The sequence below is a fragment of the Aythya marila genome, assembly GCF_965140915.1.
Source record: "Aythya marila genome assembly, chromosome: 14".
In the NCBI taxonomy this organism is placed as follows: domain Eukaryota; kingdom Metazoa; phylum Chordata; class Aves; order Anseriformes; family Anatidae; genus Aythya; species Aythya marila.
The window spans coordinates 15,368,117-15,390,933 of record NC_139055.1 but is presented as its reverse complement, the minus strand read 5'-3'; the positions used below and the strand labels follow the sequence as shown (position 1 = coordinate 15,390,933).

Genomic DNA, 22,817 nt, shown 5'->3' with positions numbered 1-22,817 from the left:
GCCTGGCAGTGGTCACAGTTGATGCCTACAAGCACTGGATATTCCACAAGTTGAAGACGGAATACTGACTTGTTTACCTGAAGATAATAGGACTTCGGGGTATTTCCTCAGAGAAAATATAAATTTTAATATAATTTCATAAGCTTTGGAGGTTAGCTTGTCTCGTAGCTTCAGTGATATCAAACTTCTTCAAGTAGGAGCTAGATAGAAAGCTGTTTAGTTTTTGCCAGCGTATGTAAAACAAGACTTTTCTATCTGCATTGTAGATTGTTTGTGGACACTTCCAGATTCTTGTGCTTTCTGCGGTCATTCTGGGGACTGAGCTCTCATTGATACCAATAGAGGTTCCACGAACAGGACATCTGCGGGATATCAGGCGTAGCAGCCCACAGCGTGGTTTGGAGTAGTTCATTGTTTTAGTTTGGAGGTGGCTGGGGGAGACGGGAAGAGCAGCTGTACGTTAAGGGAGCAATTACAGATCTTCTTCCCAGTGACATCAATGAGAGATTTGCCTTCAACCTTCCACAGAAGAATTAGCTTTAAATTGGGACAGAAAAGGGGTTTTTCAAAAGAATTAAAAGCCAGCGGGAGCTCGTTCAACTGCTCCGTATGCCTCTAAAACCCCCCACACCAAAAGTGATAGCTAACATCATGAAATGGAAGTAAATAAAATGCATTTTCATTGCTGTTTTGAGTTAAATAATTCTCGTTTCTTGATTTGTTAGTTCATCTGAATTTACAGATTCAGTCTGTACAGTGACTGAGAGTATGGTCAGGAACTGCTGAAGCCATGAAGCGTAGCCACAAAGCAAGCAACGCCTAGGTGTAGACCCTAAGCAGCAAACAAAGCTAATTAACAGCAGGTTAAAGCCTACAAATCTAAATCTTGTGCCCCCACACCTACCAAACTGGCAGCTTCCCCTGGGGCTGATAACCGCATCCCCTCCCGTGAGTCCCCTCTGGCACCACTGCCCTCAGAGATGCAGGAGCAAGGATCTGACAGGGTGCAGATCTGCTCAATACACCAAAAACGATTCCCTTCTGTTCTCTTAAATTCAAGGCTACAAAGAGCCCTTCTATCATCTGGTTTGATACCACGGTCAGGCTCTTAACTTCACATCAGACTCCTACTCACAGGCAAGCAACTCGTATTGGGCTCAAGTATTTCCTCCAGAAACGATCTGTGAAATCAAAGAGGCATTAAAGTGATGGGGATTCCATCACCGGGCTGGTTAGGATTAACCAGCCTCACCATTACAAAGCCATGGCTTATTTTATGTGATTTTACATAGCTTCAGCTTCCAGCCATGGGATGAACTTGTTTCTGTAAAGTATCTCCTCCCTCTAAAGGAATCCGATTGCCTCAATCTTCATTGTAAGCTGAACAGCCGTGTCTGTAAGCCATTTTCTTCCTCCCTGAAACATTTTTTATGGCTCTTTACTGCATAATCCTTGTTTTTTTTTTTCCCCCAAATCTTTAAAAACAGCTGGTAAAGATGTTGGCAATTTTTTTTTTTAATTTCTGTCACTAACGCAATATGCAGAGAAAAATCGTAACCATCATTTTATTCATTGCCTTGCTCTGCATGGGATGTGCCTGAGATAATTAAAAGAAAGAGACCAGAAAAGGGGAATGAAAGGAGGGTGAAGAACGCGCAGAGCTACAGAGTTCACAATCAAACCACATAAACCCAAGAAAATCAAATGCAAATGAACCCTACAAACCAAAACAAATGCCCCAAACTCGGAGATTTGGGAAGCCCAGTAGCAACAGTCCAGGCTCTGTTGCATAAGAAAAGACTTGAGCAGAGCCCTCCCTGGGGTGCAGCTCTGGACCGGCAGTCTTAGCGTGTTTGAAATTTTGCAGTGAAGGTTTCCGCGGTGGGATCTGCAGTAACAAAGTGCTCGCACGTCTTCAGCCACAGGCCAGGACCCGGAGGCGCTTCCTTTTGGGATAGAAGCTTTCCTTGAGAGGAGCAGAGATCCGCAGGCAGTCCCGCTTGTTGCATTTCGCCAGAGGCTCGCTAGGTCCATCACAACGGCAGGTAGCGACGCAGGGAGCTTGGCGTTGTTTCCTCTGCCAGTTTGCTGGCACACAGCAGCTGCTTCCATACCTAGGGCTGCGGCCTTTTTTTCTTCTTCGTTTTCAGCCAGTTTTTTTCGCTCTTTTAGCGTGCACGTACAATGCAAATACAGAGTTGAGAGCCAGATTAGGGCAGGGACTCGTCCCTGCAGCGTGCGGTGAGGCACACGAGGCCACACGCCGCCTCCGTGCTGTTAGTTCACGCAGCAGCGTTAGCGGTGAGCACTGCTCATTCCCAGCCAGGGTCACTGGTACCTCTATCACATCTCGCTGTTACCATGCGTAGCTGACGGGTTTGGGAGCTTTACAGTATTTTCAAAGTCCATAAATGGCAGAATCCAGTATAAAAAAAGGTCAATATATTACTGTCGAAGGTTTTTTTTTTTTCCTTTTTTTATACAAAAATTAAAAAGATCAAAATATATCACATTATTTACACACTGTGTTTCATGCTTAGAGATCACTGAAAAAGAACACAGACAAACATTTTGATCAAGAGAAACACTCACTACTAATCTTGCTGTTAACATAAGGACTGATGGTCAGAGTTCTCTGAACATTAACAGTGCATCCAAACAACTTACCGCAAAATTAAAAACTTACATGCTAAGAGCATGCTTACGTTCTAACAGAGGGTCTGCAGCCAGTTAGTAACATGCCTGCTATTAACTGCTGTGTGTCCGTGTACCACGCTGGAAACTGGGTTAGTAATCCTGCTCAGCTTCAGCGTCACAGCCTTGCTGGAGGCCAGGCTTGCAGCACCCTCGTGTCAGCCTGGATCAGATGCTTGTCTGGGGGCAGACGTCTCTCCTCGCTCTCCCGGGCTGCCTTGGGCACTGGCCACCCCTCCCGAACCCCCCCCTGGCTGTTCCAGGTGCACGAGCCGTTAGGAATTACCTGCCCCCGTGCACCCAGATGTGTTGGTCAGGCACTGAAACAGCGCAGTAATTGGGATTATAATTACAGCGACAGAAAAGCCTCAGTTTGGAAATCGATATTGTGTAACTGTGACAAAAGGTAGCTCCTGCTCCAGTCTCAGCCAGGACGCAGCGCGTTTCCCAGGCACATTTTGGAGGGCCAGGGAGTTTTTGCACGAGTGGCTCCAAAGCTGCTGGGGCCGTAACTGAGGCCTCGTCTGAGCGAGCCTGACCAAACGCTCTGTTACTGACAACATTTAGGAGATTTCTCAGGCTTAGCAAGCTTTTGGAGTGGTGTTCCTAGCACTTGTGCAGATACCAGTCTGCTGCCGTGGGGAACACGGCACAAAATGAGGTCGAATCCTGCTCCCGCAAGGCGTGACGCTGCCTGCCAGCTGCAGGGCAGTGCGAAAAGGGAACGCAGTCGTACAATCACCGTGCACCAAAACAGCTACTCAGGGCCTACTCAAAGATCTGTTATTATTATTACTGTACCTTATGCCAACATCCCGCTACTGGCAGTCCATCTGGTCCCTGCAAAATTGAATTTACAGACTTAAATTTCTGCTGACAGCGATTTCAGTGTCAGACCCAGAAACCCAACGCTCAATCCTCACAACAGCGATGGGAGGTTTAGCAGGAAGGTTAATTACCATGCAAAATCTACACACTATGTCCACAGAGATAGTCACTCAGTGTCACAGACATGATGCTGAGTACACCCCAGGGTTAAAAAAAAATAAAAATCCACACATTCTTTTCCTTTAAACAAAAAAAAGGAAATGCAAACAAATATAAAATCTGGAACCTCAGTTAATTAATTCTATAATCTGCTGTTTCTGTTTTTTGTGATCAGACCTATACAGGGAAAGCATGATGTGGAAATGTATCTTGTTAATAACGCGCTTTTCGGGTTGGGGTTGGTAGATATTTTTGATGATAACCTGATCGTGTTAAATTCAGTTCTGCAGTACTTAGCTTCTTTAAGAAATCTCAAGTTGCTGAACTGATTGACATAAAGTAAGTTGTGGACTATGCAAAGGGAGTGAAAATATTTGTCTTTTTCTGATGGAGATACAAGAAACACAGAACTCAAAGCCTTAGAGCTTGCTTGCCAGGAGGAAATCACTGAAAAGGAAGGAGCCCCTTAGAAGAGGAAGGACTGAGTGTGACCGACTCCTTCAAGATACTCTTGAAGAAAACAGCTGCCTTCAGCTGCCTTTTCTGATGCTGGATTTTTTAAGGCTCTTGGATCTCTGGTTGCATCAATTTGTGCGTGTAGAGCCACAGAGAGCACCCAGGCACTGACCCCTCCCTCAGAACCATCTCCAAAGCAAGCAGGGGCTGGAAGCCACCAGGACGTGTCTGCAGCAGAGAACTGCAAGTGCAAATAGAGGTCAAAACGCATTTTTACATTTTTTACTGTAAATGTCAGTCATCACATTTTTTGTATTCTGTATTGATTTTATATGTAAAATAGCCGATGCCCAATAAAAGAGATGCAGTGACGCAAGGTGACCCTCTGCAGCTCCTCGCAGCGTGACACCTCGGGTTATTCGCACGCGCCTTCCTGTAAATTACAGATTTGGAGGCACACACAAATTTCTGCTGACACCAGTCAATGTTTTGGTCCGTGATGATAAAAAGAGACAAAAAACGTGCAACACGTGCATTTGTCAGAGTAGTTGGGGTGAAGACTAACGGGGACAACACGCAGAGCAGGTGTTGCCCCCAGGGAAGCCCTGGGCTGCTGTCAGAGCCCCCCAGCACACCGACCCTCACAGGGCTGACGATGCCCTGGGCCTTTTCTCCCTCCCACGCACTCCAAATCCTCATTTGGCCATCAGGCTCCACACGTTTCTACCACGTTTCACTTGAGTGATCCCAAAAGGACTCAGCTCACAGAGCGCTTCCCAAACCACGTGTGAGGCTCACGCTCGCGCTCCTGGACCGAAAGCAGTCACCAAGAAGCCAGCAGCCCCTGGCTACGCCGAGGACGAAGCCCACACGTACACGAGCCACATTAACCAGCTGCCTGCAGGAGAAGCCACCTTCTGCACCGGCAGCATAGATGGGTCTCGTGTGCTCTGTAGTTCAGACGGGACATGCTTAGTAAATACAACATCTCCGGGGAGTAAATACGAAGAGCTGGAGCAGGCCTGCTGCTAATCATTGGTTTCTTTGACACATATGAAAGTAATTTAACTTTTTGAAAGAGAGACAGCTTACTGCCCTTTTGTTTCTCTGAAGACAACTGCAAATCATCTAGCATGCAGCATTTTCTATGGTTAAAAAAATGAAAATAAAACAATGACCTCGTTTAGCTAGTCATGCAGAACCCTCTGGATCAGGGAGCAGAGCGTGAACCTCTGCATAATCGGTGGACTTCAACCCAAGCTCTGCAGCACGGAGCTGGCACAGCAAACACCACAGCAAACGCCTTTTTGATGCCTCAGGTGCCAGTGACCTCCTCCAGCCCTGCTGCACAGGTTCGCAGCACCCACGGGGACAGCCTTGCAAAACCCAGCCGGGAGCCTGACGTGCGGGGCTGCAGGAGCACGGGCACAAGGAGAGGCTGGGCCATGGGTAGAGAGAAACGAGAACCGAATTTCTGTACTGTTGGGAAGGGTGGACTCCCCTGGCTCCTTGTCTGAAGGCATTTTAACTGTGGGAAGAAGGCACAACGCTTCGGTGTCCTACAAGTACCAAAGCAAAGCGCTGCTCGATCTCCCTGGAGGGTTCACTCCTGAGGACAGGGCTCAAGCACAGCAGGAGCACACACGAGCCATGCAAGGAAGGCAAAGAGCAGGAGGTACTGTACCAACGGGCAGGGCACGCTCACCCCGGCCAGGCCTGGCAAGCCTGGCTCCCCTTGGCTGCCCGAAATGCTACGATCTCCCTGTGCAGAAACAAACAGAACCGCTCGCTGAGAACGACCCCGGAGTCACTGAGCAGACATCAGTGTGTGAGCAGAAAGGAAAGCACTTTGTCAGGGCTTCGCACGCCCGTTTCTGATGACACAGCAAGTCGACAGAGGCGCTGCGTGGTGGGGAGCAGACACACACAGCCTCATCTGGGAAATATCTCCTGCGGCGGGCCAGGGGTTCGCATTTGAACAGCGCAGGGAAAAAGATGAGGGTTAAATCATCCAGCATGTTAAGTGAAGAAAGGTGATCCGTCAGAAACAAATAATGGTAGTTCTCATTCAGTCTCCAAGCAAAATTCAGTACACTGAGCGAGGGACACGGCTGCTGGTACAGGAGCTGCACGGCAGCTCCGATTGCCACGGCTGTGCATGTCATTAAATGAAGAGCAGGAATGAAAAGGAGGTGGATTGTAGCAGGCCAAATAATCAGTGCAGATTTTGTTCTGGGCCACTTCAAAGATTTGAGACATTGTGGAGCAATCCACCTTGCACAGACCTGGAGGAAGGTTTCTGGAAAGCCTTTTTGCCTGCACGCTGTGTGACGGTGGCCCGGGATGTGTCTGAGAAAGGACAGATCTGAGGCGCGAGCTGCTGTCTCAGGCTGAGAAACACGGGAGGTCTGTGCTCCCAGAGGCACTTTTTGGCAGCCTGAGGAGCTCATACATCACATCGCTCTGGCAGTATTAAGATGCTATCAACACCAACCCGCTTCCCCACACGGGAGAGCTGCAGCCAGCTTCATCCCTGCTTGGTGTGGGAGCCGGGATGGAGAGCCGACCTTGCTTTCGGATCGCCCCCTGTCCCGTGCCTCAAGTTCCTCCCCAACTGCAAACGTACTCCAGTGCAGGCAGCTTCACCAGGGCACGCTATCTCCCGAAGAGCATTACTGAAGCCCATTGTTCCCGACTACAATAAGAAGGTCTCTGCACAAAGAGTCTTTAGTTTTACTGCTGTGGCTTGTTCCCATCTGGCCAGTGAGGAGCCCTTACAGTGAGCAGGGAACTTCCAGCAGTGCAGATAAAACAAACCATTAAGAAAAGTGAGAAAACAATAACCATCTGCTCTGATTTACTGCGAAATAAAGATCTACCAAATCCTCCCTCGCTTTCCCTGGCTGCAAAGCCACAGCCACTCACAGTCCCTGCCACGCACGCCAAGGATGAGCAGAATAAACGACGTACCACGGGGCAGGGCTGATCCAGTCCGGGAGGGCCAGGTTCCCCCTTCTGCCCTTTGGCTCCTTTTCTCCCTGGGATTCCTCGCTCACCCTGTTGCAACGGGAAAATAGAATCAGGAACATGAGGGGCGACTGGCAGGGAAAACACACCTCAGTTTCACTTGCACAGCAGCTGCTGAGCCCCAAGTCTCACGCAGAGTAGGGATGTCTGCACTGGTGCAACCTCAATTGAGCAATTAAATGAGTGAAAATCTTCAACTGAAGCTGGGTAGAAATATTTTAATAGATAATTTTATAACAAACGGACTAAATGACCGGTTTCCGCTAGAAACCAGGTTGGTAGCTGGCAGCCAGGGCTTTGGGGCAGCCCCTGCCAGCACGGCTGGAGCACCAGCTCCCAGCTGCTGCCACCAGCTGTGCACCCTTTTAGTTAAGGATCCCTATTACAAAACCTCTACCTTAGATCCAATTTCAAGGTCTATAAACCAAAACTAGCGATTCTTCGCAACCCAGAGCTGTCAGGCAGCTCCAGCTCCTCCAGTGTTTGCAGGCTGCGGGGGGGGGGACAGACTTGAAGACAAATATTTCTGCCACAGAAAAGGCCCTACAGCAATAAACCAAGAAATGCTGCTGGGCTGGAGGGGACCCCAGGGCTGCAGGAGTTGCCACCATGGCCCCCTGAGCGGAGCAGCCAGTCCTGCCCCTAGCCAGCTCACCCCATGAGCATCCTTACAGCCATAACGCACTCACCTTCTCCCCTCTTTCACTCTTCTCTCCTTTCTCTCCTCTGAGTCCTGGGAAACCCTGTTACAACAATTTTTCGGTGGGAAAAGAAGAGGTTTGTAAGTTCACTTTGAGCACATCCCAGCATCTCAGTTAACAGAAGCAACCCCCTGCAACCAACCTGCCCTCCCAGTGGCAAAGGATACGACACATTTGTTCTGTCTGACTTTGGATCTCATCGATTTCTTGGGAAAGCCAGTGCTTTAACACAGCCTAATAATACTTCATCCACAAGACATCTTTGTTTTCCTGAATCCCATACAAATATTCTCGATGGGGAAGGGGAACTCCCGTAGCACCTCTGGTTCAGCAGGGAGGTGCCACGGGGTGGTGGGGTTACCGCTGTGTGGTGGAAGCAGCCGCCCAGCAGCTGGTCTGAATTAAGCCTTTTCCTACTGACATTGTTCCAGGGACAAAGGGGAAGTAGCCCATACCACGTTAACTGTATATTTTTGCCAATGTCAAGCAATTTCATGGTTTTTACATGCGAGTTGTTCACATTTCTGCGTATCACGATTATGGTCTCCATACTCACATCAAGTCCTGGCTCCCCCGGCTTTCCCTGCAGTTGGAAAAACAAAGAGGAGACACGCTGGACTGGGTGCACACAGCAGGTTCAGGATGGCACCCGTAACCCCTGGCCTTGCTGTGCTGGCAGGACCCACTGTGACAGGGGTTTTAAGGCCCCTATTTTAGGATTGTAACACAATTCCACCTCTCCCATCCCACAGCAGTGATTACCTTCTCTCCTTTGGTACCGGGTAAGCCAATGAGCCCTGGGGCACCAGGGAGGCCCTTAAAAAAAAAGGGAAATAAACCCAGCATTAGGAAAGTTGCTGTAAGGTAGGTTTGTACTGACAGAAGTCAGATATAGGAAGAAACTCACAGCCGGTCCCGGGTCGCCGTGCTCCCCCTTCTCGCCGCTATCCCCCTTTTCTCCCTTGGCACCATCCAAGCCCTGCAGAAATGAAACACCGGCATCAGCCAGGCAACAACCAGGCCTCAGAAATGCCCTCAGGGGAGAAGTTGGTGCTAAAGGTCAGGATAGTGCCCTAGGGCAGACCAGTGGAAGCATAAAAAAGCCGCAGCTCCAGCCCAAAATGCAGCTGAGATGAGGACAGCCAAGGACAAGGACATCTCCATCAGCTCACACCCTCGCTGCTGTTAATGGTTTCCTCTTGACCAAACCCTAAGAGAAGCAGTTGAAACTAAGGGTTTCAGCCTGTGGGTTTGGAAACCCAGACTTAAATGTGCTGCAGGCCATCAGGACTCCATAAAGGAAAGCATTTAATATCATAAACCTATTTGGAAGGAAAAATGGCTTGTTTTCAAAAACACCAACTGCTCAACGACACAACCGAGGGATGTGTTGTCACAAACAGCGACAAAAAAATCAGTCCCCAGAGCTGACAGTCTTTTGTGATCTTGCAAATAATGCACTGGCAGCCTGGAAACAGTGGGTGACATTTAATTTATTGACTTACTTTAGGCCCCTGGATTCCTGGAGGACCCTGCAGGAAAGACAATGGTGCGTTTGAAAAGCAGAATTTAAACACAAACCCCCAAAGTTCGCTTCCCAAACCATTTCTCACTAAAGTTACGGGCTGACGATGGCCGAATATTTCTTTTTCAAGACAGGTGGTAGTTTGTTTGGTTCTCCTGTGTCAGACTGGTGGGAAGAACTGAAAAGGGCTGAATACCACACAGCAACAAGACCCCAAGGAATCAGCTCTGGAGGGTATCAGAGCTCTGGTACATAAGTAAAAATGAGAAAGCTGCATGGCTGCAAAGCACAACCTTGCTAGAGGCTGAAGTGCTCTCCTAAATCAGGTGCTTCTGTCTCCCCAAAGATAGCAGCCACGCTGTAGCTATTCCCTGATTTTTTATTTATTTTTTAATCCCTAAATTAAGAGCAGCCCAAGGTGGTTAAATAGAGCAAAGCACCCTCAGCCTCCTTTCACTAATTGTGTGGGGTAAGGAAGCTGCAGCTCTGCTCGATCGCTCACTCCGTGTCCCCGAGTCCTACCATGGGGCCGGGCAATCCGGGGGGTCCTGGCTCCGGGATGATCTGCACGGAGGAATTAAACAGCACGTTAATGGGACTGGGCACACAGTCGCAGAGAGAAGGCAGGCGGCTTGGGAAGGAAAAGCTCCCATGACCCAGGATCGCTGTAGCCTGCCCTCTGATTTAATAGAGGTGATCCAGATATCTGCTAATTAAAGAGATGGCTGTGGAATTTATGAATAACCGGATCTTAATAAGCACGAGAATCAGACTGGCCTCTGAAATTAGAGGCGTCAGCCACGGTACTTGGTGCATTTGTTAGCTGTAAAATGGACAAAGAGGCTATTTTCCACACAGACAAGGAAACAGCCTTTTTGATTAAAAAGCACAGAAGAAAACTAGCATTCTCATGTCATTAATAAAAATATGATCAAAACCCACCAACTTTTAAGCAAAAGGCGTGAAAAATGAACAGTGCAGCAGGCCTATAAAACGGCACAAAGCTCAGCATGCTTTGAGAGCAAAACATAACAATGGCATTCAGTATCTCAACCATCAAAGCAAAATCTAAAGCAACTTTGTGGTGCCAAAAAAATTCCCTGATCTTGCCTAATAACTAAGCCACATTTATTGGCATCTCGACGCTGTCATGGAGAACGGCTGTTCTCTGCTCCTCTGCACTACGCCGACAAACTGCCTGCCTGCCACCTTTGCCTGCCCTTGTCATGGAAGAAGCTTTGTGGTGCCAGTTTCTTACATGGTTATTCTGCAAACACGGCGATCCAGTGTCTCCTTTGTCTCCTTTTGGCCCATCTGCTCCCTAAAAGATAAGAATTTGGCAGTGACGGTGTTGCATCTTCCAAAAACAAGAAGAGAAAAAAGCATTTATCTTCCCCCAAACTCCCTCCCTTGCTCAGGCAAAGCTCTGGTTCATCCCTGAGGAGCAGTGCTACTGCCCCGTGCCCTCTGAAATCAGCCACCATCAGCATCATCAGGAAAGCTCAGAGCTCTCGCACCCTCCAGCTCCGCTGTGGTGTGGACAAGCCATTGCTCAGCTCAGCAGAACCCAGGCCCACACCAAGCATTCACAGAAATCAATGCATTAAAGCAGCAAGCGGCAGACGTACCGGTGGGCCCGATAAGCCCATTTCTCCCGTCTCTCCTTTTTGTCCTGCAATCCCTGCACTGCCTTGGTCACCCTTAGCTCCTTTGGGACCCTAGAATTATACAGAAAACAACTTAATTTGGAGAAAACTGTAAACATGGGTCTTCAGAGCAAAAATAAACAACCCATTTCTGCCTTTCTTCTGTTTTTCATACAGCACCAACTCAGGAAAACATGCTTTAACGTTAAAACTTGCATATACTGATTTTGCAGACTCAGCAGAATTTCACTTGGCCATAAGCGAGGAATGCAGCAGTTTAGGGTTTGGAAGGTTTTACGCTGGAATTTGAAACAGTGTCTCATGAACAGCTTACAGAAGTAGCCCATTTCACTTGGCAGTCGTGGACATGAGCAGCATCTGTGTGCTCAGGGCTGGGGGCATTTAATTCCTGGAGGTGCAGCAGGACACCGTGGGGCAGAGCGCCTGCTCTTGGGGCAGGCTGAGGTTGGCTTTCCACATGGACAAGCACCATGAACACCCAGTTAACTCCCGACTCAGCTCCCAGTGCTATCCCACAATGTTTTGCCCGATCCAGCCGTGCCCACCTACCTTTTCGCCGTCTAGCCCAGGCGGACCCGGCAGGCCCAGCTCCCCCTGAAGCAACACAAAGGAAGCAGAGCCAACAGTAAATTACATCAGGAAATGATCCCAGGAAAGCGTTTTGAAAGGAAATGAGTTGGTCACTTGCATCAAGTGCTGTGGTTATCAGTTGAGGACCGTGAGGCTGAGGCGCCGCAGCGAGGGCCACAGGCAGGGTTTGTTGACCCTTCACCAGCCCGGCGGGACCTGGGCTTGGGTTGAGCAGCACCGAAATCCTGCCCCGTCCCAACTGCTGACACTTTTCCACAGATCAAACCTTCTTTTAAGGAAGCTATAACTGATTAGAGGTTATTGGCAATCAGTTCTGAACCAGGACAGTGGCAGTGCTGCCACACGGTGACAGGGAACAGGCCTGCCACGCAGCCATGAGGCAGGAGGGGGGCTCAGCAGGGCCTAAGGCACCCCCAGCCCCACCTCAGGCATCTGCCCCGTTTCCTTCTGCCTCCCACCCGCTGACACGTCCCAGAGGGGCTGGGGTTTCACCCCTCGGGCGTAGGGTGGGGGTGGATTCGTTCCTCAGGCACCTGCCTCTGGAGGAGGCCAAGGATCAGAGTAAGGCAGGCCCAGCGTGGCTGCAGTGTGGGAGCCTGCTTCTTCAGCCAGAGTTAGCACTGAGGAACATTTCCTTCTGCACACAGTCCCAAATCCCACAGCCACCATCGCCTGCCCCATTTTTGGAGACCCACATGCAGCGTGTGCCTCGTTACACCACAGCTGCTAACGAGCAGGCTGGGAGGCGCAGCCTGCGTGGCAGAGGTCTCACCTTAGGGCCTGGAGCGCCTGGCGGGCCTGGCGGCCCCGGGGGACCTGGCGAACCCTGAAACAGCAAACAAAAAGGGCATGAGCACGACTCGGAAACTGTGATAACTGCCCAGAGAGGTGCGTTTGGAGAGGAGGAAGGCACAGGAAAGTCTTGCACCCCCGAGCATGTTGTTCTTCCTCTGCTCTGCTGGGTATGGAGAGCACAAAATGCATTGGGATGAACAAGTATTTTGTGACTTCAAGTTACCTCAAATAGCAACCTCACGGCTTCTCAGCTGAAAAACAACCCTGTATCACACCCCCAAGCACCTTTTTTCCTTGACTGTATATTCAAACACTATTACACTTGATCACACTGCAAGTTATGTTAAGCAATCGCTTTTCAAAGCTCTGTACCCGGGTACGGTGAGTGTGCAAACACTGCAAACAGGGAGCACGCACGAAAACTGCAACAACCAAGTTAGCAGCACTCTGTGGCATGTCCCCAGCAATGTCCACATGCAGCACACGAGATCTCCAAGCAGATGGGATCTGCAGACATTTGGGGGAGCCTCTCCAAGGATTTCCATCCCCAACCTCCACTCACAGAGCTCCATGCCATGCTCCTGTCAGAGCAACCCATGCAGACATCTGGCAAATGGTAATTACCATCACTTTGTGTATCCCTGCAGCCTGTTATAAAACAATTAGAATGGTTCTCAAATGTGTTTGTAATTAAATATTTATTCTATTTGCTTTCTTTCATCCTAATGCGAGTGGCAGCACGAGGCTTGGTGCTGTTTGCCCATGGGTGCAGGGGCAGGTTAGTGCCTGGGCACCACTCCCCATCCTCCCATTGCCTTCAGAGAAAGCCAAATTGAGGTGATCTGCAGTGAAAACCACACTCAGGGTGGAATAAACTCTTCCCTCCTAGCTGGTTCTGTGTCGAGGCATCAGGAAGGAGAAGTAGCACAGGGACAGCCCCTTCCCTTCCCACTACCCTGCAGGAATTGGCACGCCCCACTGCGCTGCTCACCTTGAGTGCATCCAGGATCCGGCCATCATAGTCGATCACGACGGTGTCACCCTGTTCCCCCTTCAGGCCAGGGGGACCCTGCAACGAGGGATGAAGTTTAGTTTTTGCAGCACCTGAGAAGCAGGCAGCATGACAGCAAGGACCCCACACCCAGGTGCCTGGGGGATTATCACCTTACAGACACCAACTTAATCAGTTCCTACACTGACAGCTGTAACCGTCATCCAACCGAGCCTCAACAGCCTATAAATGTACATAACTGAGAAGTGAATCAACATTATTATTTGAGTACCCCTATTCACAGCTTCCATATTCCAAAAAAGTCACTGGATGGTCGCGCTGAAAAGAAAATGGGACTTGACTGTATTTCCCAGTGCCATCTTCAGTGGCAGTATTTGGTATCTACATAATGATTTCTTTAAATATGCACCATCTGTATTTTCTGACACAGAACTGATCCTTACATTATTCAACATGCCAAACAGAAAGAGGAGGTGGGGGAGAGCTTGGGTTGAGGCAAATACACAACATGAAACAGAAAAAAAAATCCTGAACTTCCATACCCGTGGTCCGATGGAGCCAATTCCACCCTTCTCGCCAGGCTCACCCTGAAAATCAAAATCATATTTTTGGTTCAGAGACACCAAGGAAAATATGGAATATTTATCTTAAAATTACTGTAACTGCATGAGATGCCAAGATGTGTTTTAGATTAAAAAAGAAAAAAATAAAGTACAGCACCAACAAGGAACTGCTGCTCCCAGGAAAAAAAAAGGCTCAACAAAAAACAAAAACCAGATTTGACTTCAGAGCAAATGTATTTTGTAAAACAACTTTAGTGTGAGCTAGCTGACAGCAGGAACACATCTCAAGGTGCAGGGAGCCGAACGCCCCGTGGCTGCGATGTGCTGTGCCGTCGCACAGCCCCGCTTTCTGCTTCCAGCAGGCCAAGCTCCGTCTCTTTCTGCTGCAGTTTCTGTTTGCTTTAGGCTGATTTTTGTGTGTGGAAAGCTTCAGCTGACACATTTAAACCATTTCTGAGGGCAAGTTTAAGGAAAAAATCTGTGCCAAATTTTTTTTTGAAAGGTAGGAGGTTTCGGAAAGCTGAAATGCATTCAGAACAGCACTGTTTGCCCTACCAACAGATATCTATACATTGGTCAAATTAAAGTCCTTGAAAAAGTAAAAAAATAAAAATAAAATGTATAAACACAAAGATTCTTCATAGGAAAAAATAATTTTGGTGGATGCTAGGGGGAACAAACAAGCCCTGGTACTAGGTTTTTAGAAAAAATAGCTAAGGATCATCCAAGCCCGCATTTCTTCATCCTATATGGTCTCATGCCTAGCAAGGAGCCATGGCTGTTTGATACAGAAAGCACAACTGGCTACAGACCCGGCTAAATAAGAAGCAGCTGGGGGGGGGGATAGTGGCTCATGAACGCTGTCCATGTTATATCATCACCACTTAACATATCACGACTGTCTTAGTTCATTTCTTTGCAGCTACGGAGGTAAGTAGAACATTAAGGCGCACAAGCACTCTCAACTTTGAAGCGATACCACAACAATCGATACACGAAGATCAAAATGCGATCAGAGATTTAGCTGTCTTGGTATAGAGAGGCCACTCGATGGAAAACATTCGAGGAGATGAGTTTTAAAAACTCTCATATCCATGTCCAGCTTTCATTAAGCCGCCAGGAGAAGGTAAAATACTGCTCGAAATCCCCCTGGTTTGTTTCATTTTTGGCATTTTATGAGGCTTTTAGAAAGCAAAGGCTTTTAACACCTACTCAGCTGAAATGTGCTGCCTCAACAGCGCTGCGCCCAGCTTCCCCCGTGGACTGGTAAATAGTGGGCTGGTATTTATTTACCTTGGGTCCTGGTGCGCCGTCCGTGCCATTCTCTCCCTGCAGACCTGGGCTTCCTTTTTCTCCCTGAAAGCACAAAAATTCAGGTAAATAGTATAGGGGCGGGGTGGAGAACAGATTTCTCCAGGTTGTAGCGTTCTTGCTTTGTGTTTACTTTTACGTGCATGCGTGAGCAAAGTTCTTCTTTTAGCCTACAATGTGTCACGTTACCTATGTGCCAAAAGGGGGATTTTCTAGATAAAATGAAGCTTTCAGGCTTAGCAATTTGGCTGCGGGTGGTACACTGGGCTGCAAAGTTAGCCCCAAAACCGCAGTGTCAGGAGGCTCCTCCCAGCCTGAACACCAGCTCTGGGCCACCACCAGCAATGCTGTTTGAATTATTTCTGCAAGAGGAGGCTCTCCATGGCAATTCTCTGCAACAGCCAACAAGCTGCAAACTAGGTAGCTCTGCCCAGAAAGCCTCAAGGCAGAGGGAGGGGTTATACATTTCTTTTGGAGCTTTTTGTTCTTTTTACACGTTCAGGCAGAATTGGCACTTCTCAGCCTGCCCCAGCCATGATTTCTTGTGACAAGAAAGCTGGGGAGCAAAAGATGGTGCCAAGCATGTCCATTAGACAGAGAACGAGCAGAAACCTACCTTAGAGCCCATAAGTCCTGGTTCCCCGGGGATGCCATCATCACCCTGATGAGACAAAACATACAAAGTGAAACACAAAGAGCTCGTACACACGTGCCATCGGGATCCAACACTTCATCCACCCCCATCGAGCTTTGGGCAGACCTGAGACCCACTTGTATTTGCAGGAGACCAGGGGAAGGGAGCAGCACGGAGCCCAGGAGGCTGCAGCATGGTCTTCTGCTCCCTCCCAGCTTTGCCCCTGCCTCCTCTGCTCCTGGGGAATTTCTGGATTTCAGGTGTCATACTTCAGGGGAACAATGAAGTAAAACTGCCCCGTAGGTGCTCAAGAGGTTAATTTTGCCGGACAGTTATGAAAAATGTTAAGGATATTCTAGTCTGCAAAACACATATGGCCTTGTCTGTTTTGGGGCAAGGCAGAGAGAGGGAAGGGCTGGGCCCTGTCAGCACTTTGCTTTCTGCTGAAGGCAACGATTTATTCACTTCTCAGTGGCGCCAACAGCAGAAAACGTGGACAGCTTGGCCACGTGCATCTCCTGCAGTGTTCAACACCCCAGCCACACAAAGCATCCATCCTTCAGAGCGTGGGAACCCCCCTCCTGCCCACGAGTAGCGACCACACCGAGATTGTGTGCGGCCATGCCTCACCATGGGCCCTCCCAGGAAACTCAGCCACCACAGGGCCTTTTGGGAGGTAATGTCCTCCAAAAGCTTCTCAGCTGAGCTTGAATTATTTGAGTGAAAGGGTTCAGACCTACTGCTTTGTTTGGCATTTGCTGTTTCATTCTTTGTCTATTGGGCAGATGTGATTGCAGCTTCTGGCCTGTTTGTCATCATGAAAGCCATGCTGAAGGCACAAGAGCATCTGTGCTGTGGGGTCACGGAGTTGTAGCTCTTTGTGGAGCACGTGTGAGAAACCCCAGGGAATGCCAGCACTGGGCCACTACAGGCAGCCGGGACTACGGCTTCCCCTCTGGCCTCTGGAAGTGGTTTCCCTGGGCTAGCACTGAACAAAGCAAAGAAAAATTCCTGTTTTACCTTCTTCCCTTGCATGCCGGGTTCACCCTTCAACAAGAACAAGCAGAGAAGAGAAAGAGGATTAGGGAAATAACAATAAAAGACCAGTCGTACTGACACTCAAAGCTAATTGTGAAGTTAAAATACTTGGTCATGTTGACCTGCATCATCCCTCCAAAACACAAGGAAGCACATCCCTACAGCGTGCTGACTTCCAACCCCCCAGCTCCTTCCAGCCCCCCTCATTTCACGATTTTAACACGGGCAGTGACTGTGCTTTTTGTGTAGGTGCCACGTTGACACAGACGCCTGCAGCTCCAAGGCAACGGCTAGTTCGATACCTCAGGAATTCTGTGTCTGGTCAATACGGATGAGAGCAATTCCAGTGTGAAATACGTATGTTCATTCCCTGCACCATGCTGAAATATTTCAAGAATTCTTGTGAAAATGAGACAGATAACTTACTACCCACCTTTGGCCCTGGGGGTCCCCTGGCGCCCTGTTGAACACAGAAGTGCTTGGTTATATTTATTTGACAATGGGGCAAGACAGGATAAAAACATTTCCAAGAATATTTTGATCCCCATGAAAAAGTGACACAGCTGCCAATTTCCCATCTTCCCTTATAAATACAGCTGTGAGATCGCTGTGCTCCCGGCAGTAATAAATATTTTCTTACATGTGCAATCCGTGTAAGTAATTTTGGAGTCAGTGGCACATAACCACTTGCTGCGGGGAGCTAAAGGCTGAGGCACGGCACGCGGGGCGAGGGGCACGTACACTGGGCTCGCCCAAGTGCTCTGGGCAGAGCAACGCGAGCGCGTCTGGGCGATACTAACCATGAGGCCATCCTCTCCCGGGTCGCCTTTAAAACCCTGCAAAAGCCAAAAAAGTTGACATTGAAACCTCATCCCTCATTCTCCAAAATGCCCAGTGATAACGAGGATGTTCAATAGGATTGTGTTTCAGCCTGTTTCTTTGTGAAATGAATTGCCAGTGATCTGGAGGGTCGCAATAGGTTGTCCAAAGGGAAGAGATCCCCTCTGGGCTCTCTGAGTTATGGCCAGGGGCCACAAACACAGGCTCCAGCTCCAGCCCATTGCTCCGAAGCTGGAGATGGAAACCCCTCCTGCTCCCTCACCCCATGCCCCAAAGCTTCGTGGTGTGAGCAGCCAACAGAGCCAGACAGGGCTGGGATGGCAGCACCGGGGAAGGGGATGCCCCGTCACCATCCTCTCCCTCACTGGGGTGGGGACCACGCTGCACATCTCTGGTCCTTACAGGGGGGCCTGGAGGTCCTCTTGGGCCATCCTTTCCTGTGTCACCAGGAGGCCCCCGGGCACCTGGGGGTCCTGGCGGACCAGGGGGGCCAGTGGCTCCTTCTCGACCTTGATCGCCCTGGAAGAAGTTCACACAGACATGGTGAGACGAAGTGGCGTGAGCAAGCCCCCGGCAGCTCGATGTTGGCGTGGGGTGCCCTCAAAACATGCACTGCATCCCTGGGCACGGGCACTCTCCTGGCCCCCACCATCCCGGGGGTTAAGCTGCCAATTCAGGAGGCTGGGAGCAAGCTCGCAGCTGCTTCGAGCCCTTTGGGCTTGGTTCCTTCACCAGGATTTTGCTCGGTGCCTTCTAAGAAGGTTTTATCTCATGAAGCCCTTGCCCAGCGACCATATGCATGGAAACCACCGATTCAATGTACCAAAAATAACCCAAACCCAAGGACATGCTGGCATGGAGCATGCACACACATCCAGAGCTTAGTGGACCACACCAAAAAAAAAAAAAAAAAAGCCACACAGAAAAAGGCAGCACTTAGTATACTTTAAGTACAGCCGTGGTCACACATTAACATCCAGCTTAGCTCACACCCCACTGGGATGCAAAGGAAAAAAGCAGCATTCATCTCCTGGTGCTTGCAGGGGCTCGGTACGTGCCGTGTGGGATGGGAGCACCGCGAGGGGCTTTGCTGCCCGGTTATCGGCTCCCGACCCACCGCCGGCTGCCACAGCCCAGCCCCAGAGCTGGGGCCGGGCACATCCAACATGTGGCTGCACAATGCAAATCCTCACGAAAAGGCCGTCTCGTAAATCTTTTAGCAACATCTGGATGGGTTACCACCGAGGCAGCAACAGGACTGCGTTTAATATGTGGTCCGCCCTCAAATCAGGGACAAGTGTGGGATTTTCAGAAGTCCTTAAGTGACTTAACAGCACAAATCCCACTGCCTTTCAACAAGACCCGTGCTCCTAAATCACTTACATATTTTTTTAAAAATCCTATTGCAAATCCTGAAAACTGCATGCAATTATGTCAACTCCAAGAGTCTCCCACTGAATTTTTGCCTAATTAAAAAGTCACACTTAGAAGATGAGGATTTAGACAAGTACATTTTAATACGTTTTATAATACCAGCATTGCTCTTTGTCCCATGAACATTCATGGGGCTTGTTGCTCGATCCCTGCTTCCCACAAGGGGCCAAATGCTGAAAACCCATCGCTTCTACATCTCCTTGCTTTGCCAAAACTCCCCCTAAATTCTAACAGGGTTCACCGAGGGTGCTCCTAACAAGCACCTGAGCATAGCTCGTGGCAGTGGCAATGTGAACAGCAGTGCACCATCAGCCAACAAGAGGGAACAAAAGCAGCCCAAAAAACCACAGCAAACCAGAGGGGGCAGATTCAGTACGTCTACCTTGAGCACTCGCCGGCTAAAGACAAGCTGATCGTTAGCCAGAAATCCGTGATTGAGGTGGGGAAAAACCATCTGCAGCCCAGCAAAGTGGAAGGCAGAAGAGGAAAGAGCAAGGATTTAAGATCACAGCAGAAGAGCGAGTTTGAAAGGCCATCAAAATACATAACAAAGTCTCTTTGGTAATTAATTGATATGCGAGGAGGAAAAGATTTAGGTAGGCAACCCTGGTGGTTTTAGCCTTCTGGAGTAGGCAGCAAGGAGGCATAGGGAAACAAACATCTTTTCATGACTTTATGGCACAATAGGACATTCAAGGCTGCTGGGGTACGGAGGATTCCCCACCGCGGGGGTTTCTGCAGAATGTGGAGCATTTTTCCAGTAAACCCACAGGGGATATATCCCACCATTTCTCCTGAGACCAAATATTATATATATATATATATTTTTTTTTTCCCCAAGGCTAAAACAAATACTGATGTATTCCCCAGCCTGCAAAGCACAGATAAGTCTCTCAGATTTATATGATGCAAAACCAATGTATTCAGACTGTGTCAGTCGTCATTGCTATTGTCTTTTAGCCTTCCTACCTATCCATCTAGAGAGGAGCAGAGGAGGATTCCTTTCTCAGAATGTTTCTTGCTTGCTCCCTTTCCACCAACCATCCCCAGGTGCATCTATAGAAGGACTTGCAAGAGAAAAGCCCAAGGGATGGAGCAAAGCCACACCTGGGAGCAGAGAGCACGCCCTCCAGGAACATTTTGGAAGGTTTATAAGGAAAGAAACCCTTGTTCAAATTGCCAAGAAGTTTGACCTTTTGGCTAGATGTTTAAAATAACAAACACAACTTGATCTGGGGCTCAGCACCCTGTGGCCAAGCCCACCTCCTGCTCAGCAACTCCCACCACGGCGTCTCCTCTGCTGCCAGAAGTCATAGCTGAGCTCCTTCAAAACATTCAAGGACAAGTGGAAGCCCCTTTTCTCTTGAGAGAGATTGAATCTGATGCTGTTGCCATGTGCACTGCACACCCACTAGCCCAGATGTGCAAGCATTCATCAGTCTCATCCTTTGTCTAGACACCTGAATTGTCAGTAAGAGCAGCATTGACCAAGCTAGGGTAATAAATTCAGAGCATCACACTAAAACCATCTCAGGGATGGTTTATAGAAACATGTCCATATAGAAACAATGATGGATTATAGAAACAGTCCTTCCAGAGGTGTAAGGCTATGTTTGATTTTAAGAGCAAAACACCAGCCTGAATAGCTGGGCACAGCGGTCCCAGCCTCAGCAGCGTCCTGCTTTGGCTCCCCCTTTCCTCCCCAGAGCAGAGAGGAGATCTGCTCTTGGTTTCTCCCTGTAAATGCACCCATGGGCATTGTGCCAGCGTGTTGGGTACGTTCAGAAGTTCACTTCCCACCCTGGTCAGCTATGGCCATGCAGCAGCCTCCCAGGGCCCTCTGCAAGCCCTGAAGTCCACAGTACCTAAGACAGCCCAATGCGATTTGCTTCCTCAGGTCTCCCAAAATCATCCTCCAACATCTGCATGAGGCACACTCACGTGTGCAATAATTCGGGGTTTTGTCCCTGCTGGTAGCAGGTGTTAATTAGGGGCAGAAATAGAGGCAGTGCAGACACCAATGCATTCAGCAGCTAATTCCTAATTGCCCTCATCTCACTTCCATTGCCTGCGGTCCCTCCGAAAATACACCAAGTGCTACTCGTTAATCATTCCTAATGATAATATTTGTGTTCACTGACACACGCTATCCCAGCTCCATCTCCCCTAGCCATGCACATTTAGGAGCGAGGCAGCACTGGATGTATTCATGGTTATTTATCTTCCCGTTGATTTGATGACTTGCTGTGACATCTTTCAAAATCAGCTAAACAAAGCTACCACCGAAACTTGAGGAAGAAGATAGATTAAATTAAGAAATAAAAAATAATCTGGGCCAGATGGTATTGAGAAGTTTCATATCCAATCCAACCCGGAATGTCTGGAGACATAAAGGAAGCTGTTTTCACAGCCAGGCGCTGTTTGTTAGACCTACTCGTTCAGGGGCTCTGCCAGGCTTATTTCTCCTCTTTTCCTCCCAAGTTGTTTGTGAGACTTTTTATTATTCTTGTGCAAAGAGGCATGAACACATAAAAAAGTAAAACAAAAGTAAAATACAGTCTGGACAAATGCAGATCAGGAGAGAAAAAAAGAGAAAAATATTTTTATCGGTAGATTAAAAAGCAGGACAGACGTTACCTTGGGAGCCGACACCTACGTCTGCGGGTCCAGACCGAGCCTCTTCCCCGACAGCTCCTGCAGCAGGGCTGGGAGCTGCGGGCAGGAGGTGGGCTCCCAAATTCCCCAGCAGCAGAAACCATGGGAGCTTTGAAGCCTGGCGAGCATCTCCTCCGGCAGCATGCAAATCACCAGCCCTGCGTGGTGCCCTCTCCCGCAGAAGTTATCCACAGCTCCGGCCAAGGAGTAAAAACTCATGCCCTTGCGCGGCTGAATCACCTCTTAAAGCCTTTTCGGAGTACGTGGGTGGGCACTCGCAAGGCTGAGACCATACACCGAGCCCCTCCGCAGCCAGGGGGGGAATAAATCTGTCCGAGGGATTTTAGGGGCTCTCAAAGCCCGAGGGTGGCAGCTCCGGATGCACCCAAGGAGCTGCTTCAGAAAATGGCAAACTTCAAAAAGTCACTGAGCAGCCTCTAGGGGAAAACGAGAAATGACTCCGAGGCATCTCTGGCCATTAACCACTGAGGTCCTGGCCACATTTCTGGCAATGCCATTGAAGGCCACCAGCCAGCTCTTGGGTGCCTCCAGCTCCAGCACAACCTGGGCACCAGAGCACCTCGGTGTGCAGGAGACTAAATTATCTGAAGTTTCTTGCCTTTTAAGCGTAGACCAGCAGTATCTAAGAAGCAATCACGTCCTACACTGCATGGGCCACCACCGCTCACTGAAATGCATATTGGTATAGGAGCCCAGTGCTCAGCCTTCCCAGTGTCCAACAGATCCCCCAAACCATGAAACGAAACTGAAGCAAAACAGCCCCCCACTGGTGATCATTATTCCTTCTTCCCAAATCACAGCACAGGCAGGGGATGGATCGCTCTGCCCTCCTCGACAGGTCCCACGGCTGCTCAGCCTGGGCAAAG

At 49.1% G+C, this 22,817-nt stretch overlaps 2 protein-coding genes across 7 annotated transcripts in view; one reads left to right on the top strand and one right to left on the bottom strand.

Moving 5' to 3' along the window:
• The window catches only part of HNRNPAB (heterogeneous nuclear ribonucleoprotein A/B), a 29,250-nt gene extending 24,741 nt beyond the window's left edge, over window positions 1-4,509 (top strand). For 2 of the 6 annotated variants that reach the window (XM_082771502.1, XM_082771497.1), the window contains one exon: window positions 4,075-4,509. The gene's annotated coding sequence lies outside the window, so the exon portion shown is untranslated. Of the gene's footprint in view, window positions 2,047-4,074 lie in introns of those variants that run through there. The other 4 variants (XM_082771501.1, XM_082771496.1, XM_082771498.1 and 1 more) reach the window with 2 other exon arrangements.
• COL23A1 (collagen type XXIII alpha 1 chain) overlaps window positions 2,625-22,817 on the bottom strand; it is a 162,181-nt gene continuing 141,988 nt past the window's right edge. Inside the window, exons 8-30 of the mRNA XM_082771503.1 lie at window positions 19,658-19,729; window positions 18,244-18,360; window positions 17,802-17,837; window positions 17,435-17,461; window positions 16,984-17,010; window positions 15,946-15,990; window positions 15,312-15,374; window positions 13,998-14,042; window positions 13,435-13,512; window positions 13,068-13,091; window positions 12,421-12,474; window positions 11,607-11,651; window positions 11,019-11,108; window positions 10,649-10,711; window positions 9,913-9,954; window positions 9,371-9,397; window positions 8,773-8,844; window positions 8,628-8,681; window positions 8,422-8,448; window positions 7,854-7,907; window positions 7,108-7,194; window positions 5,822-5,899; window positions 2,625-3,534 (exon numbers count right to left, since the gene is read on the bottom strand). Coding sequence (XP_082627629.1) covers window positions 3,487-3,534; window positions 5,822-5,899; window positions 7,108-7,194; window positions 7,854-7,907; window positions 8,422-8,448; window positions 8,628-8,681; window positions 8,773-8,844; window positions 9,371-9,397; window positions 9,913-9,954; window positions 10,649-10,711; window positions 11,019-11,108; window positions 11,607-11,651; window positions 12,421-12,474; window positions 13,068-13,091; window positions 13,435-13,512; window positions 13,998-14,042; window positions 15,312-15,374; window positions 15,946-15,990; window positions 16,984-17,010; window positions 17,435-17,461; window positions 17,802-17,837; window positions 18,244-18,360; window positions 19,658-19,729 — 1,275 coding nt within the window. The 3' untranslated portion in view covers window positions 2,625-3,486. The remainder of the gene's footprint in view (window positions 3,535-5,821; window positions 5,900-7,107; window positions 7,195-7,853; window positions 7,908-8,421; window positions 8,449-8,627; window positions 8,682-8,772; window positions 8,845-9,370; window positions 9,398-9,912; window positions 9,955-10,648; window positions 10,712-11,018; window positions 11,109-11,606; window positions 11,652-12,420; window positions 12,475-13,067; window positions 13,092-13,434; window positions 13,513-13,997; window positions 14,043-15,311; window positions 15,375-15,945; window positions 15,991-16,983; window positions 17,011-17,434; window positions 17,462-17,801; window positions 17,838-18,243; window positions 18,361-19,657; window positions 19,730-22,817) is intronic.